Source organism: Plectropomus leopardus, chromosome 2, assembly GCF_026936395.1.
Source record: "Plectropomus leopardus strain MGB_pleo_1.0 chromosome 2, ASM2693639v1, whole genome shotgun sequence".
NCBI classification, from domain to species: domain Eukaryota; kingdom Metazoa; phylum Chordata; class Actinopteri; order Perciformes; family Serranidae; genus Plectropomus; species Plectropomus leopardus.
The window spans coordinates 28,469,783-28,488,414 of record NC_142177.1 but is presented as its reverse complement, the minus strand read 5'-3'; the positions used below and the strand labels follow the sequence as shown (position 1 = coordinate 28,488,414).

Here is an 18,632-nt window from a genome sequence, read left to right as displayed (position 1 = left end):
GTCATATTGTTAACATCAACACAAAATTAAATTTTAATGTAGTTGGACATTTAAAACACCATCAACCCAATTTTTTTTCCAACCAAAATTTAGTATCTGTCTGACCTAAGAGTCTGTCTTTGTGACATCATTTTGGCGTAAGGTGCCAGCTTGGAGGATGACCCAGGAGACCTTGTTTGTGTCCCTCTGTGAAACCAAAAGTCACCATTGACGTATCTTAACTTACATACCAAAGTTAACTTACCTAAAATACCTAACTTACACCATGTTTGAATGTCCTTAACTTATGTTACTGACCTAATATAGATTAACTTACATACGAAACAAACTTATTTTAAAACTTTTTTTTATCCCAAACTGTGATCTATTCCTAAACCTAACCAAATACTTTTGGTGCCAAATAGTTTTGGTGCCTAGTACTCTACAGCTGCCATATGTCATTTTGGGAGTCATTGGCAAGCACTATTGTGTTGTTTAGGTATGAGGACGTGTTGTTTAAAGCTGTATCAGTCAAAAGTAGTAATGACGTGCATATTTCATGCTTCGTTCATCACTCTAACTTAAACATTTCCTGACCTTTCCCACAATTTGTAGTTGCTTAAATGTACAGTAATAAATCTTACAGTTTATACATAAACCAATTTGGTGTCACTTGCCGAAAATCTAACTACTATCTAACCTTGATTCAGGGTTCCTCTGAGTAGGTTGAACTATAAATATTAATTCCTGTCCATGTCCATTAAGACTCTTGATACTGACAAGTTAATGCAAATGTTGATAACAAGGGTTGTGCAATAGATTAGCACTGTCAGAAGATGTGTATGTCCAAATTATTTTATGGAATATGTATTGTTGAGATGTTCCACCGAGTAGTATGTTCTATATGATTTTATCTTCTGTGGATGGAGTCCAGAACAAATTTACCTTCAGGGACACTGCCTTATCTTATTTTATGAACGTTTTAAAGAAAGTAAAGCGACTGATCTCTTATATTGTTACATAATACAACAGCAGAAAAACAGCCTTTTACACTGACTGGCTTTCTTGATCCTCATTTGAAACTATTGTCTTGGCTTATGTTTTCAGGTTGGGCTCTTAAACAGCAAATAGTAATTTACCATCATTCAGATTGTTTATTGTGATCGGCAGTCAATATATTGATGTCCACCTCAGCAACTCTTCAATCACTTCTGACACTTCTGTTTAGCAGTTCCCCTCCATCTTTGAATATCTCTGCTCAGAACGTCTGCATACAGATCCGTAAGTGTGCTGAGAGCGACTTTCAAGCTGTTTCTGTCCCGTTGCATCTGATCCCAGATTCCTACCTTTGAAATCCTAGAGTATTCTGAAGTGTTTTTGCAGTTCTAAGTTCCTTACTTCCTAATTAGTGTCAACACCGTGACTCTTGCCTCTTATCCCTCGACATGTTCCTTTAAGCTCTCTTCTGCTTATCACATTGGTGAATTTTTTCACTTTGAAAAGCAGGAATTAAAGACAGGGCTTTTGTAGAGCTGGTGCATTGAAGAACCAAGTCTACTGACTTTAATCCAAATAGGAGGAGCCATATGTCACCATGTCACAGCCCACCCTCAATCACAGATCAGATTGGGTGGTCGTATCCGTGCACATATACCGCCTTAACAGTGAATGGCGACCTTTAGCAGGGCCTGATTGATAGCTTGCAGTGCAGAAACAAGGCAAACATGTTTGGAGGGGAAATGAGGACAGTCATTTATCTTTGTCTCCTGGTCTCTGTAAGCATAACCATGGTACAAGGAACACTGATGCAGCTTTCCATATTAAATCTGTACCTTGAGTACAGATCTGATGTCCAAGCATGCAACTTAATCAAGTATCATGGGGTTAGTGTGTTTTAATGAATAATTATTGGTAGTAAAACTGTGGTGTGGCATTCAAATCAGAGTACATCTTGTTGTAATCCCATGCCAACTGTCTCTTTGTTGATTTCATGCACATGAAAAATACAATTTCCAGTAAACTGTAAAACCAAAGCTGCATTCAGTGCAAAGTGCATGAGAGTCTGTTATAAACGTTCAAATCTGGACTGCCATGACTGCAGTATGATTGGATTTAGATGTGGGATTACTCTTCATCTGTGCGCATGTCAGTACATTGAAAGATTTATAGGATTGCAGTTATTTGACAGGATGCCTGCATCACATAGAAACCTTATAATGACACAATCTGGTCTGGCCTCATATTGAAACTGCAATAGAGATTTTGGTCCAGACTGAAATAGCTCAAAAACTATTGGATGGATTGCAATACATTTTTATTTATTTATTGTTTTTTTACAGATATCCATGGTGCCCAGAGGATAATTCCAAATGCCTTTGGTAATCCTCTGATTTTTCCCATAGCACCAACATGAGGTTTATGTGATTTTGTGACACACACGCGACAACCTCCAGGGTTGAAAAATGAGGCCAACACAGAAGTGCCAAAAAGTGCAGTTCTTTGGATGGCCACTTGAGGCTGGCTCCAGAAGCTAGCAAATTCCCACAGACACCTATGTTAGAATGCCAAACTTGACAGCAGAAATTCCATGTTTACAGCCTAGAACAACAAATGGTTTTGGTCTCTATAGCTAAATTCCCTTTTTATGACAACTGTACGAGGGTATGACTGTTTATATAACTTGCCTGCTAAACCATATTTGATCTTAAAGTTACACATAATTAACAGCAAGCCACTTTGAGTGAGAGGCTGTCTGCAGATAGTGATTGTTGCAAGATTAAACCAGTGTTGCTCAGATGTACTGATGCATGCAATATAAAATCTGTAAAATATTAGTGAATTCAATTCAATTAGTGAATTCGACTAAAACATGTTTTCCCTCGCGACCTGTACAAGTCACATAGGGGTCACATCACATGTGATCTGTTTTAATCTTCATGGACATGTTAGATTCTGCTTGGCCATGCCATTCAGTTTCTTTGACCACTGATCAAAATGTTATCATAGTCATGGTGTGCTGCAAGCCAGCAAACGGGCTCATGATCCAGGAACACATAGCTCATCAGCTGTCTGTTACCTCCAACGAGCTCCAGTGCTTCGCATGTTTCACGTGACCCTAATAACCATCATAGGTCCTCAAACTGTATCGGGAGTGACTGAGAGACAGAGGAGACTGTGTTACAGATGCACCTTTTTGTCAGACCTGGCTGGTGTGCATGCCACCTCTGCAGCTGTTCAGGCATAAATCAAAGAAGGAAACTTGATGAGGTCTTTTAAGAGAAGGGGTGTTGGCATATTTGACTAATCAGTGACCACGAATGCTCTCAAACTGGATGTGCTGATTGCACCAAATGTCCAAGGTTGTTAATGCAGTAAATGGAGAGCAACACTTGCATTAATATAAATAATTGTTGTTTCTTGTCTGTCAATAGTTACTGATGTGAAGTGTAGAGTATAATGATGTGGGTCTTTTCAGAGAGCTTGTTTTGTGTTACACTGCACTCCCCTGAAATCCTAGAACGTGTTTGATCTGCTGTTCTGCATGCGGCCCGGACCATTGTATGTCCTTGGCATATCAGATGCTTCAACAATGGCATGTTATCCCTCTGGCCTCGACTTCAATTCGAATATCATCTGTCAGGCAGTACAAGAGGAGACCTGCTCCACAGAAAACGCCCATAGCATCTGAAATTACACAGCAATTTATATGTCATCTGTAATCGTTCTGCATCCACTCCGTATCCTGTGACAGCCATTAATTATCAGTACTTTTTGTCTCTCTCCTTTTCTGCTTTAGAAATCTACCTGGATTCTTCTGGGTGTTCAATCTCAACCCGAGCTTTGATATTGGAGACAGTGCTGATAAAGGTGGACCACATTATACTATAGGTGCTGATATGATTTCAGAGGCTCGCACTGAGAAGCCAAAAAGACAGTTATCTGACCTGCTTTGAGGTGTTGGGTAATAAGGTATTTGATGGATATAGTAGCTGTACAGGCAGATGAATTATTCCCTTAAACTGATCTGCTGAAAGCTGTTAATACAATTGCTCATACAATTTTCCCCCATTTTTTTCTTAGCCCTGAAGGAAACAGGTAATTTTCTTTTTCTCAGGTCAAATAAAAAAGCTACACAGGATTAAGTTTCCATGGTTCTGTGCATTGGGTGCCAAACGCAACAATGTAACGCCAAAGAAGTGTCACCACATGCATGCACCTAGAACAAGGACTATATGGAAACATGTAAAGCCATGCCTCGATGCATTAATCAAAGAACAGACTCATTTCACAATTTATAAACTGTGCAACGCTCCATACAACATAAAACATATGACCACATGAGTTGGTCAGTAGCCAGAAGAAATGTACATTTCTGCAAAACATGGATATGTCCCATATGTATGTTTCATGTATCTTATCAAAAGTGACGTAGTATATGAGTCGATGTTGTCATGGGAGATGAAGGTGATGGTCAGTGGTGAGGTGCATGCCAAGCTGTTGATGACTGTTCAAGACAAAGAGCAACAAAATGGGTTGTGTTTTAGCAAGTCATTGCTGGAGTACTATCAGCTTGTTAGCCACCGGACGTAGTGGGTTTTATAGTAAGTGGTCAATGTGTTTTCATTGAGGATGTAGTGCCATGAAAAGCTGTTTTTTTCTAGCCAGGATTGTGCCACTACAAGCATTTGTTTTAAGCCATAATACAAACTTTTCCTAACCATAACCAAGTCTTTTTTTGTGCCTATAAACCTTAACATATGTTGACTACAGTGTCGCTGAAACATAAGAACACTCAGCAATCAGTGATTTGTTTTATCTCTGTGGTAATGGATTTAAGAAAAAGAGGTTGAAAGTTCAGGCGGCCGTGTTATGGAGAGGTAGTATGTCCTGTTTCTGTGTGTGCTGCATGCAACAGCACATACTTGATAAGGGAAGCTGCAGTACCTCCTACAAGTGAAAAGAATTAGTATGCGATTTGGAACGCACCCTAAATCTTTTTCTGGCAACTATATAGTAAAGTAGTGTGGCTATTGGAATGCACAGTGTGTCAGTCATGACACACTGTGCAGAAAATCAAAGGTCAATTTGTTTTATTCATAATATAATAGTAAAAGTGCCGTTATAGTCGTTTCCTCGGTGTAATCACCCAAAAATCTCTAGGTGATGTATTATAATTCTACAATTTCTTGCGTTATAGTTCCACAGGATATTGTTTTTCATTACATTTTACTTCACTTGTACTTTTGTAACAGTGTTGTAGGCTTACTGAGATTTTTTTTTTTAAATCCCTTATGTAGTATAGAGAGACAAAGAAGATAAGCTTTGGACAGCATTTATAATCCCCCTGTAAAGACAAAATATATAATCATGTTCTCTACAGTTTAACATGAACCTTGATGCACATAAATTCATGTAGACTCGTAAACATTAATGTTAGAAGTTCAACATTGCTTTCACTCTAAACACATGTGGAAGGAGCTGATGCCTGAAACTTTAATGCCACAAAGTCGTAATCTCAGAACATCCCTCTTATTAAATACAAATTAACTGTCCATCACTGTAACAGAAACAAAAGTGCATTTCTTAATATTGACAACAACTATCTTCTTTTCTGTCTACTCAGATTCTTATGCTCAGTCTTTCTTAGTCCCATTTTAACTGTGTCTATTCAAAAGTATTTTTATGTCAAACACAACGCAGAAAGCATCTTGACAAATGTAGGCGCTACAAACCTGGAAACAAAGTCCCGATTCTTTTTGGTGTGATCTTTACACGCCGACATGCTAACAGTTCAGAATTACAAATTATAGTTTTTATAATGAAAGGGTAAATTTAAAAAAAATAACCACAGCGGAGACAGTGTTCATTGGGATTTTTTCTTCAGTAGAAAGTACTTCCAATGAAAACTGTTCACAGTGTGGTCTGTGGTTTATGCTGAGTAACTTGGGCATTGTTTCTGGAAAGACAAGCTGCTGTTGAGTTTTTCAAATGTGAATTTTTAATGGTTTAAAGACCATAAATGAAATTCCCTTTAGCTCTATTACAGTATATTGGGGTGTCAGCAGAAATCTCAGCTGCAGATATTTCAAAACCCCAGGAATATAAAAAGAGAGCTAAATTTCACCAGATGTAAGTGAGAAAATATGTAATATTGAGATTCAAATGACTCAACACTTTGTGTTTTTATATTTGCCTGTAAAGACAAAACAAAAAAAGCTGCTACAGTCTCTTTGTCCCACTGCTCTAACCTGAGGCTTATGAGAAATATATCAACAAAGAAAAGATAATTGGATAAATCAGGCTGCATTTCTCCCTGCAGCATTGCATAATCCTCAGGTCTGTCAAATGTCTTTTTGTCATGGGATCTATTTCGCTGGCGCAACAGCTTGAGATGCAGATAATCAGCACACAGGAATTGTGGGCAATTAGGCATATCTTTCAGTCTCTAATCCTGTTCATACAGACTTTCCAAGGATGCTGAGGCCTGAGCCTGCGAGAATTCACATGGTCTGGAGGTGAACTTTAAGCATGACAGACACACACCAACCTCTGATCTGTGGTCAAACAAAAGAAACAAAAAAGACACATGATTATTCCCTGTAGAAGTTTTACAGACTGATAAGAAGCATAACAAATCTCCCATGTTGTTAATGAGGCAAATAAAAACCTTTGCCAAACACATCAAGTAACCAAATTCCTTATAAACAAGTCATGTATCATATGAGACTGTGTACAGAGCTCCCATTCTTATTTTCTCTAAACCTTTTGTTTCCAGTTTTCTCTTTCATGTCCTTTATCTTCTGTCAAGCTAAAAAAATAAAGCACCTAAATTATATCGCTGTCCCGCTGTACACTTGCTTAACATTTCTGATTTCTCTGCAGACTGCAGGCTTAATCTCCTGCATACTTCAAATCACACATCTGTCCAATCTCTGCTCAACATCTCACATCATGCAGCTGTTGCTGCAGGGAATGAGCTTTGCCTACACTGTACCATCATCACAGTTTACACGTGCTAACATTGTAACCAGTCCTCCGACATACAGTATATACATGCACAAACGCACATACACTTAACCTGTTATACATTGCTCCCCTTTTTCAGGTCTGCGATCAAAAATTGTATTTCTTTAAATACTGAGAATATCTCAGCAACCACAAGCCCCATATGAATAGTCAAGGGCTTAGACTAAGCATAACAAACGCCAGATGAACTTGACAGCTGTAAAGATCAGTATAAATGCTACTGGACCAGATTAAATGAAAGACAGGATACATGGAAATTTTGGCCCTTGCCGGAAAAAAACATAATTTCAGAGTTAATATGCCTTTAAATAATGAAATATTTGCCCAAAAGCTCTAGGAAACCATAAAACAACATCAGTCACCTGTGTTGAGAAAGACACTTATAAAATAAAGCAGAACACAATGGGTGAGCATTAAGTAAAGACATTTTTAGGCAGGTTCTCGGAATTTTGAGGTACATTTGTGCAACCTGTTTGGCTCCCAAATAACAGTAAAACTCATTTGATGTCACTTAGATGTCATTAGAAGAAATAGACCAATAAAAAACATCCATATTTAGCCTTATTTCAAAAAACCCATCAATCAAATCCCTATACATGTTTCCACTCATAGAAAACCATAATAAATGCACTGAGCGAGCCTTTAATGGGGTCAGTAGGCCACAATATGCTGACAAATATCTTTAGGTGTAAGTGAATGATTGAACCAGCAGATAGAGACAGAGGCCATGGAAGAAATATGAGAAAGACGCAGCCCATCTCCGAAAATTTCCATGGTATCACAGCCCTCATACTTTCTCCTTCCTGCCATTTAAACCCATTTACCTTCATGGCATGAAGTGTCAGTGGAAATGGGAACACAAAAACTGTCAGACAGCAAGCTTAACACACTTTTATTTGATGTATTACGTTTATTAAATTTCGTTTATAGGTCTTTACTGTTTTCTGTGTCTGGGGCTGAAAGCTATTTTAACAGGGCCAGGCTCTGCTCAAGGTGCCGCTCTCGTAAGGCAGAATTTGGGCTCATAGAGGATTGCACAAACATTTTTCCTCTTTGATTTTAATTTCATTTCAAGATAATAGACTGAGCTTTTAAACCTTCCATGTGATGTTCTGCCCTTTGCTGAGACTGGTTGGTCAAATCCAGAATCTGTCTGCAGTGGGTGAATTATACCAACATTACCTCCACATAGATACACAACTATCTAGACATACCGCGCTTACACATTAGCCATTTTTTTGGTCAGCATTCCAAAAGGTCCTCAAAACCACCTCTTCAGAAGTTCGTAACTATGTTTTTTCCGCAGTTGATTAAATCCAGTTGTAATCTTTCATTTTATTTTATTGTCTTTTTTAAAGAATTTTGAGGGTTTTTTTCTTAATATCCTAAAATGTCTTTGAGGACTCTGAAAAGTGCATTTGAAGTCTGATGTTTTTTTAAAAAAATATTATTATTATTATTATATTCATAAAATTAAACCAGTCTAACTAATAAGTCCCAAATAAGCACCAATATTATTAAGGTATTTTAAAAAATGAATTAATAGGATAAACATGCTTCAAAGTAAGAAGCAGTTGACATGAAATGGTGCTGGAATGAGTGCTAAGAACTGGCAATGAGTTAGTATTTTAGTACACGTGGAGTCCCTCACATCAGTCAGTGGGTTTCTTAAATGTCACATATCATAAAAGTGGTGTTAACTTGTGGCAATTATCTCAAGAAGAAAATGCGCAGGTATCATTAACATATATGCTACAGAGCTTTTATTCTGCAATATTCCAAAATCCACTGAAAAAATAAGTAATAATTTTGTTTTTTAACAAGGGACCCAGGATGACGCTAACCTCTGTGTTAGCCCTCAAAAAAAAAAAAAAAGACATTAAATCTAGACATTAGATCTAGAACTCCACATCCTGTCCAAAGTGCATGATCAGAGTATTTACATGATCATTGCTAAAAATTAGAAAGTTTGAAACTGTATATAGAAGGTTTGTATGAAGTAAATTATGAATTAGTGTATCATTTTTGTTGCACAACCTTTATAAATACATAAAAACACTGAATCTAAGGCAGAACATGCACCTCTCTGTCAGAAATCAATCTGAGCAGAACCTCTAGAAGTTTGATGAGCCCCCAGAGTCTACAGCTCCTCTCAGGCCCGTGCATCAGACAGGGGGCCTCATCTGGACCACATCTGGACCTCATCAGGCCTCCAGCCAGCAGAGGGGGAGGCGTGAAACAGCCTCACACAGAGCACAAGGGCTCTCTGCAGAGGAAATTAAGGAAACAAAGGTGTGACACCTGGGTGAGCCAGCCTCACCTTAGGTCTCACTTCATTTTCGATTTAAGTTCGTCCAGATGAGTTCAGACTTGTCTTAAAGTCAAAGCTTTGCAATAAAAGCAGCGTGAACATGAATAAAAGAGTGATCTAGAGAGTTACAGCATTATGTGATGAGATAGGACTTTTTTCGGCACTGGTCTTCCTTATTTTTAATGAATTTAGACTCCAAAAGACTGATTCCGAGCAGCCCCTATCATTTGACATCAGTATATATCCATCCTGACAAATTCCACAGCTTCTTTGAGTTAGTTTCAGGTCATATAATACTTCCCTTGTTTCAGAGTGAGAGTCTGGCCTCCAGAGAAAGGTAAACCAGTGCAATATGGAGGGAGGGCATCATGATTACTGAGTATGCTTAATACATATAGGACAGCTATTTTCTTCTTTCATGTAGTGATATCATCCATGCCACATTGCAAATGGTCTTTGGATCCAGTGACCGCTAATCCAAAAATTGCATCGTGAAACCATGATCAGAGACTGCTGCTACATAACCTTACAGAGATGTCCCATAAATACTACCATTCACGCTGTAGTGAGGTGAGGCCAGAGCCACAGCAAAGTTCTGCTGGTGTGTTGTTTCCTCATTCAGTTAGTTCCCTTATAACTAATCAGATAAAAGCTGAAGCCTGAAGACGTTTTCTTGCAGACAGGAGGCAGTTTTATTTCAAAGACAGGCCCATAACTTCCTGTGGTATTCAGCAAACTTTCCTCCTCCCAGCGGGACTCTTGACTGCCACTTGGCTGTGTCCAAGCTGTTCCTGTTTAGCGCGTTGACAGTATATTTGACACAAGTCTTGCTCCAACTTCCTCTCAGCCATAACAGACCCGAGGGCAGAGCAGGAGGCAGCAGCACATTTTGAAGGTTAACTCTGCTAATGAAGCCGGGCTGGCCAGCAGAACCCCTTGAGTTTTTGTGGCAAAGTCATCCACATGCCACTCTGTTGGAGAGCTGGACTAAGAGGGTCCTCATGCTTGTTACAAGCTCCTGCAGGCAGCACCAAGGACAGTACCAGAGCAAAACCGCTGTTAACGAGAAAAGAGCCCACTGAGTTATTATTGCTTCCCTGAGATTGATGCTGATCAAAATACAACAGGGATATTTTCCATTAAGTTTCTTTTATGCCAAAGGACAATTAACTGCTGAAGGGTTCCAGTTTGCAGATTCACAGCAAACATAACTTTTTTCCAAGGCCATAGTCAGAGTCAACACTGGGGAGCAGCAGGGGGGCATTTCAAACATATTTGAATACTGGGGCCCCCTCAAATATATTTACGGCCTTGATTTTCCTCTTTTGTTTTCACTTAAAATATCCAATTCCACAAATTGAGTCTCCAGTTGGTGCAGCTCTTCGTTGGTGGTATATGATGTTTAAATCGAATTATGTTTCCAAACCCAAGACTTTCTGTTTTTATGGCTGCTTCATTTCATCAAATAGAAATGTTGTAGTTATATTGCATAATTCCTCCATGTATTTAGTATGTTTGGAAACTTGGATCTCTAAAGTGAAAAACTTCCTGCCTTTGTGTGTTTTTCCCACCATAGAGGAACGTCTATCCCCACCCTAATCTTTTTCACCTGTTCCTCATCACCCCTGCTGTCACTTGTCCCTTTGTATTTTCTTGCTCTTCCTGTGAATTTTGTCCTTGTTCTCCCCTTGTCTTTGGCCAGTCCATCTGCATTGCTCCCATGCATTACATGTTTCTTGCATACTGGTTTGTTTCTAGTTTGGTTTTTGTATTTTTCTTTGGCGTGCTGTTTCTTTTTTTCCTGCCTCCTCTGTTTTGATGCTGGATGGAGTTTTTGTCTTTTATATCAGCTTTATGTAGTTAAAGCTCACTTTTGTTCTCATGTCCCGCCTGTGTGGTTTCTTGCATTTTAGTCTTCTCTTGAACTTTTGTGAAACATCAAAGAAAAGCTGAAAAGTAGTCTGTTTCCACTTCAAATATGATGTAATGTGTTTTTTTGGAGGGAAAAAACAACATTTTCTAAAATAACCTTAAGTTATGTAGCCAATCTGATGTGAGAAACATTCTGTCATGTTTCTCAGAGTTTGGCATTTTATGTCACTTTGTGGTTTGTTAGCATGCACTGCAAAAATCAAAGGTGAGGGATGCATGATCTGGTGTCAAAGGGTCAGAGCACGAGTGGTTTTACTCCTTAAACTGGCCTCATTGAGGTTCTGCTAATGTTGTGTGACTGGAAGTTTATTGTGATGAGGTGCTACAGGAGAAGAGCTGATACAGATGCAGTAACAGGACAAAAAGATCAATTGATAACAGAATACAACATAACATTTGTTGCTTTAAGGGTTACAATGAATGTACCCGGTGCTCTCATTGATTTCAACACACTGAGATCCTTTGAAATGTCTTTGCCTTTTCGGTTCTGCGGAAATGTCCTTGCCACTAACAGATGACGGGTTGAGTGGACTGATTCTCTGTCAGGTACAGATGCTTCGTGGACAGACGGTAATGAGGTGTCTGTCTAGAGTCTGAGATGTGCTGGAACTTTCCCTCGGCTTGGATAACGCGCCCGCTTTGGTCCTTTCCTGTTATGATTTCCCCTGATACAAACACCCATTTTGTTCTGTGCATGCGTGAGGAGATGGAGAGTGAGGCTGCTCTGAGTGACTGATTTGTGTTCACATCTGGAAGTACACTCGCTGATGAGGAGCTCATGGCTTATACATGTACAGATGTCTACTTAAAACACTCCCCATACGGGAAATGTTCTGTGCACTTTCAGTCTGTCTGCACATTAAGGCAGGTGTGTGCTTGTGTGTGTGTGTATATTCTCTGATGTTTGTAGTCTCAGTGCATCTTTAGGCATGTGGATAAACATGCATGTTTACTTGTGTATATACTGTGTTGGAGACAGAAAGTGTATTGATGAGAGTGAAGAGAAGAATGTACAGCGCTGTATGCTGGTGGTCTGATGAGTATTGTTACTAGTGTACATGCAGGCAATGAAGGTTTAACATGACAGGAATCCTACACAGAATGTAAAAATATAACTGTTTTAGTCACTTCTGGATAAATGTGGGAAAAAAGAAAAGAGTATAGAAAAATAGCTATTGCCAGACTACTGCCTCTGTTCGGTTTTCTAAGATGTAATATTCAGAAAATCTAAAAAAAATGTTGTGTTCAAATGGAATTTGTGAGCTCGTAGTTACAACATTAGATGGCGTTCAAGTGGTTAAGTCATGAGAGCGCCACTACTAGGCAACGGTAATATGGACGCTACTGTCAGCATCTAGAGGCCACAGAGGCTAACAATGTAGCTAATGGTGAGTCACGTTTTGCAGGAAATGCAAAGGCAGAGTGTCAAAACAAAAAGATGAGGCCGTTTTAAAAACTAACATTTTTTTTTTTTAAATTACGAAGAACAACACTATACAACTAAAATTATAATATATCAACCAACCGTCTGCAGAAAAACTAGCATCCACTGCCTGTCCCATTTCTGAAAACATCAGCAAACACGTTACAACTCGTGAACTCAGAGCTTCTGCAAAATGTCCTCTTACAAGGTTGTAAATACCACGAGAGGCGGTCTCTGATGGAATTATATTGTGAACATGGTAAACAGGACCCCAGATGAATGCACCAATACATAGATCATAGAAGCAGAGTGTTTTTAATGGCGTTTGGAGCAGACAGACAGCACAGCCAAAATTTCTACAACGCTGTGTGAGGGAGATGGGCCAGAACGAGCAAGAAGTAGCATCTCTGCCCAACCAAGGGCTTTGTTACAAAACCAAATCCAGACATCTGTAACAACATTAGTCTGAAAGAAAATGCATCAATGTTTTTGAATTGCACGTATACATAGCATCCAAATTAACAAAATATCAAATTTGTGTGAACATTTCTAAGTTAACAACAATAACAAGCTTCTCAAAAATGTCATTAGACATAAATATTTGGTTGAATTTAGGTTGTGACATCAGGTGACCAAAATTCAACATCAGGACCTTGTCTAATGCCAATTTGATATAGAGTACTGATGCCTGATGAAGCTATTTTATTGGTTTTAAGTTGTGTTGTGTTATTAAGTAATCAAAATCAAGTGTCTTCAAAACCTCTCATGCTTACGTCATTCTGAGGTGAATATTGACATTTAGTTGTGAGTTACATGGAAAAAATCCAGCAACTGGATAATAACATAATGTTTAAGCCCACACAACCTGACTTCAGTCTTTACCAGGACCTACTCTTAACTTTACAGGGAAAATCTTGGAAAATGTCAGAATTCTAACAATTTTCTTAGAATTTCATCACAAGGAGCAACTTTATATGGCTGCAGGACTTACTTACAAACTAGTCTGACGAGGGGATGAAGTGCAGGTGGAGAAAAGAGCGGCGAGGCTTATTTGAGGAGAATCAGGTGATTAGGAAGAAGAACAGGCAGGGAGCTGGTATTTTTAGCACTCAATGTTTAATCATGTATTATTTTATTATTATTATTATCATTGTATACTATCTTGGGGTATTGTTTTTATTTTTGTTAAATTTTAACTGTATAATTCCATATACCTCAGGGCAATCTTTTAGGTACTCCTTTGGGTATTTTGAAAAGGACAATGTGTAGGAACCTTGGCATGAGATTGCATTATTCTAAATTTAAGCACAGCACTGTGGTCATTGTCTAATCCATTTCAATTAACTTGATTAGAAAGTCTTTTTTTGGCCTGACCTAATGTTATTTATGCCACAATCGCAAACTTCTGTCACACTGCTTTTAAACCCATCACAAAAGATGAAAAAGACTTTCTAAGGATTTAACCTTAGTTGATGTCTTTGATACAGGAGGTGGGGGTTGGGCCGGGGCTTGAAATGGAAACTAATCCAGTGTGAAATGGGCCTTGAGGCCAAACCATTGGACCTGTCCAAAAAGGAAAACATATCACATGCAGAGAAGTCTGATGTCATCAGGATCTGGGGGAGAGAAACCTGACATGTTGTTCACTCAAGTGGCTGTTGACAGCGCTTGAATTTATTGTCCCCTCATTATTTTTATTCCATGATGAGGCATCAGCAATCTCAATAAGGGAGTCAGAATAACAGCACTCATAAATAATGCAGCTGCTTGACTGGATGCAGGCTGAATGGAGACTCCACGGGCTACAAACCCAAAGTGAGCTCCCAAAGAGACCTCACAGAATGAGCTTAGGGAGGTTAAAAGGCCTGTCAACAATATAAACAACATCCTGAGTGAAGAAAGAGGGGCCCTCTGGTGTTTTAATCCCTCTTTTTTTAACTCTTGCTCTGTCTCTTTGCAGCTTTTGCAGAAATGTGCAGTCTTTTTCTGTTTCCTCGCTCGCTGAAACAAAAAGAGCTGTCTCCTGTTGCTGAATACTTCTTCTACACCCGGTCCTAATCCTCATCTGAAGTGACTCTCTAAAGAGCTTTAGGCATCTCGGGGGTCACAGGGAGGATTGTTCAAGCTGACACTGACACAACAAGCAGAGCAGCCGATAGCAGAGAGGTTCAAGACTGAAGGTGCTGATGCCCAATTTAAAGAGACCTACTTGAAATGTTATGTCACATAAGACGAGTTTATTTACAGCCTAGATCCTCATTAACATCTTCTAAAACCTTTACTTTTTGCTGCTTTTTTAAATGCCTAAAGTATTGGTTATAGTACAGAAAAATGTCCTCCACATACATGTTGTCTTTGTTTTTCATTTAAGGACTTCTTTTTATGTAGACAGGCATTGCTGCTGTGCTGCACATCTGGATTTTTTTCCAGGATGAAGCCTTTTATCGCTCCTCTGTTCCCGCTTCATACTCAGTTTCTCGTCCTCGGTTCATTTCTCCGAGCTAACAACACTCAGTCAGCCATGCACATTATCTTCACAGACATATGTGATATCGACTGGCTGATTTCTGCGTTATGATAAATTTACGTCAGACTGGACATCTCTCAGCGGCTGCCAGCTCACCATGTCTCTGATGAAAGAAGAGAAAACTCTTACCCTGCTCAATAAAGTTGAATAATTGATGCTTGAAGCACTCATTATTCCATTCAGGGCTTGTGGAACTGCCAACCTCAAGTTGTTTATTGATGTAATGGCGGTCAAGGTTTCTAATGGCTTTAGTTAATTCAGCTGCTTGTTTGCACTCCTGACATATTTACTGTATGTTTGCAAGATGATGAAAATAATCTCCACCATTTGCTAATTATCAAAATATTCTAGCTACATGTATATTAGCTATACTATGATTACAAACACAAAGTGATCAGATAATAGTGCAACTCTGTTGGAAAATTCTATAATTCAATGAATGAATGAATGAATGATAAACTAATGCTGCCTTCACATGCTTCTTGGAAATATCATACTTCCAAGTTGAACAGTCAATGATGACACACATGCATTCAAGTGCTCTGCTCAGAAATGGTCACTAGAAGTAAAAAGGGTTTTTTTTATGGCTTATGTTTTACCTGAAGCAATAGCAAAGAGCTCCTTTGTGCTTTAGCAGCAGAACAAAGCACATAGAAAGTGCATCAGGTGTGTAGTTTACCTTTTAATTTGTTTATAAGCTTGTCTGGTATCCTATATTGTTTCAAGTTTGCTTGCTTGCTACAGCTGATAGATGTATATGCTAAAATGTCCAACTACTCAAAGAAATTGATAGCTACTACGAACAAAATAATGAGTTATATAATTTCCCAGGCACAACGTTTAGCTAGAAATCCACAAAACAAACTTGAAAATGAGGGAAATCCAAAACGAGTGCTGGGACCATTGTTGGATCCAGCCAATGCTGCACTATAATGACTGGCCAGTCTGCACAGTGAGGCAGGACTCAGTGAAGGGTTTAATTTGCCCTACCTGGTAAATATCTTAAAAAAATACACCCCAAGTTTGTAACACAGGGTTTTTTTTTTTAAAGTGGAGGTAAAGTAGTCTTCAAGCCCAAGCTGATATAAACCTAATGACATCATCAGTGTTTCTTTTTTTATCCAGACTTTAAAAAGTCACTTCAGAGCAGAAAGAAATAGAAAATAGCTCACGGTTTGAGTAGTAGCCTATTCCTCATGACGAGTGAACTGATCTTGATGTGTAAAATTAGTGGAGTGCCCCTTTTAATCTCTATTTCAGAGCCACATTCAACTGTTGTGATTGTATGCAGGCCTGTCAAACATGATATCATGTCTCAGTTCACATTTGGAGTGTTTTGGCAGCCAGATGGACAGCTGTCACACACCGGGGACACATTAAATTTGAGGAGGGAGGTTCCTTCAGTAGCTAAAGGGAGCTCCCTGGCCCCACAGTGTCCCTTTAGTTGTGGCAGACTGTCCCCTGAGACCCTAATTAGCAGAGCAGTGATGACTGAAACTGAGTGAGAGCTGTGTGGTGGAGCTCCACCGTGGGCCCCAGTGAGGGTGACCATGCCAGTGGGTGGGTGTGGGCAAAAGGAGGGGGGCATTGGACTTGAAAGAGCAGGGGACACGGCTCTCCAGCGGCCCTTTTAGTCCGGATCAGGTGTCAGCACTGCATGCCAGAGTTTATATAGCATCGGGCAACAAGTTGCGAGGAAATTTGATCCTCTTAGAGGTGGCGGGTTGGCTTTCCTCACATTCAGGCAGCCCTGTGGTGAGCCACCATGCCACAGTTTCCCTACTACTTGAGGTGTGCATTACCTCTTCAACAGTACTAACCCATCCCTCCGTCACCTCTTGCCCCCCCCCCCAGTGTGAAGCCTGTCCAGCAACTCAGGTTTCACAGACACCGCTGGTAAAGCCCTCTGACGACAGCCCTGCGGTCGCGTATGAAGTAGAAAGAGGATCGTCTGACGTGAGCCGCTCCCTGGACCTGGTGTGTGTGGAATGCCCCTCAGAAAGAGAGGAGGACATCGCCACTTCTAAGAGGAGGACATCTCTGAGTGTAACACAATCTCTCCTCATGTACTATGACTGTGTAGTAGGTTACTCAGACTGAACTCGTACCTCGGCCCTCCACATCTGACTCCATCATATCAATGTTTCTCAGGTCAAAGCAAGCTTGGTTTACCTCTGCAGATGAATGGGGATGATAAAACATATCTGCATTTGTGGTTGGATGAAAATTGCAGGCAAATGTTATAGTCAAGTCAAACTTTATTTGTAGAGCACATTTAAAACAACAGCAGTTGACCAAAGTGCTTAAAAGTCATAAAATACAAAGCAGATAAATATAGAGGATAAACTTGGATAGGAGTCTTATTTGAAAGAACCTACTTTTGACTAGTAAACTGATTTGTTTATCAAATTTGAAAGAGAAAACACTTGATTCTTTTGACAATCCCTGAATGATACTTTCACGCCAACTCATTATCGAACCTCTAACCCGCACTGAGGGAGAGACGGGCGACTTGGTATAAACAAACAGAAGCACTATGTTTACAGCTGCCTTATAAAAATAAGAAAAATGTCAAATGACGCAGAGAGATTGCTAATGTCAGGGCACATCAGTCATCGAGAAAATAAAGGAGGTGGGATTTAAAAACTCAAAAGCAATTTATGGGAATCCTCCTCATGGGAATAAATCAGTTTTATTGGCAGTGTATGTGCTGAGTATGATGACTTCTCCATGAAGCTCATTTGTGGCCCAAAGAGGGAAAAGCTCAGAGTCTGGCAAGACGCTCTGCCCAATCCACACTTTCGGAGTCTGGTTTCGTTTTGAAGTATTCCCATAATGCTTTACAGTATATGAGCTCACTCTGGATTTCTATATGAACTGTTTTGTTTTTGTTCCTCAGTGAGGCATGCCCTGATAGCAGCAGATGGATGAGCTCTGTTTTAAGTGTGAGGATAAGTCTTCTCCACTTTGAGAAATGATCCTTCGGTCTCCTCGGTGAGACCTGGAATAAGTCTGATATGGGCATTCCTTGAACTCAACTTGATAAAGTCTCATCCTGTTTTATTTAGGAGCATTATGCTATCATTCGTACCAGGCACCCAAAAGCACACTTATTTTAACATGAGCATACAGAAGATGTAACAATGTGGCCTATTAATAGTTTTATCTCAAGACAAATGCTTTCACAGATGCCGAATATAGCTCCGAAGAGCCTTCTCCTCTCTTGTAAACAATCTTCTTGTGTATGACAGCATCTCTGACAGGAAGCCTGGTAAACACTCTTTAAAGTAATCCAAAATAAATGATCCTGATTCTGAGATATCGTTCGGATGTTGTAAATATTGCTTTAAAAAGGTTTACACATGGAGGTGAGAGTTATTGGTTTATGCGATGTGAGGCCTCTGAATACAGCAGATACTAAAACCTCACAGTCA

General features: G+C 39.5%; 1 protein-coding gene across 1 annotated transcript in view; it reads left to right on the top strand.

Moving 5' to 3' along the window:
* The window catches only part of LOC148190231 (uncharacterized), a 30,776-nt gene extending 12,479 nt beyond the window's left edge, over positions 1 to 18,297 (top strand). The window contains exon 4 of the mRNA XM_088089937.1: positions 17,053 to 18,297. Coding sequence (XP_087946063.1) covers positions 17,053 to 17,298 — 246 coding nt within the window. The 3' untranslated portion in view covers positions 17,299 to 18,297. The remainder of the gene's footprint in view (positions 1 to 17,052) is intronic.
* The last annotated feature ends 335 nt before the right edge of the window (positions 18,298 to 18,632 follow it).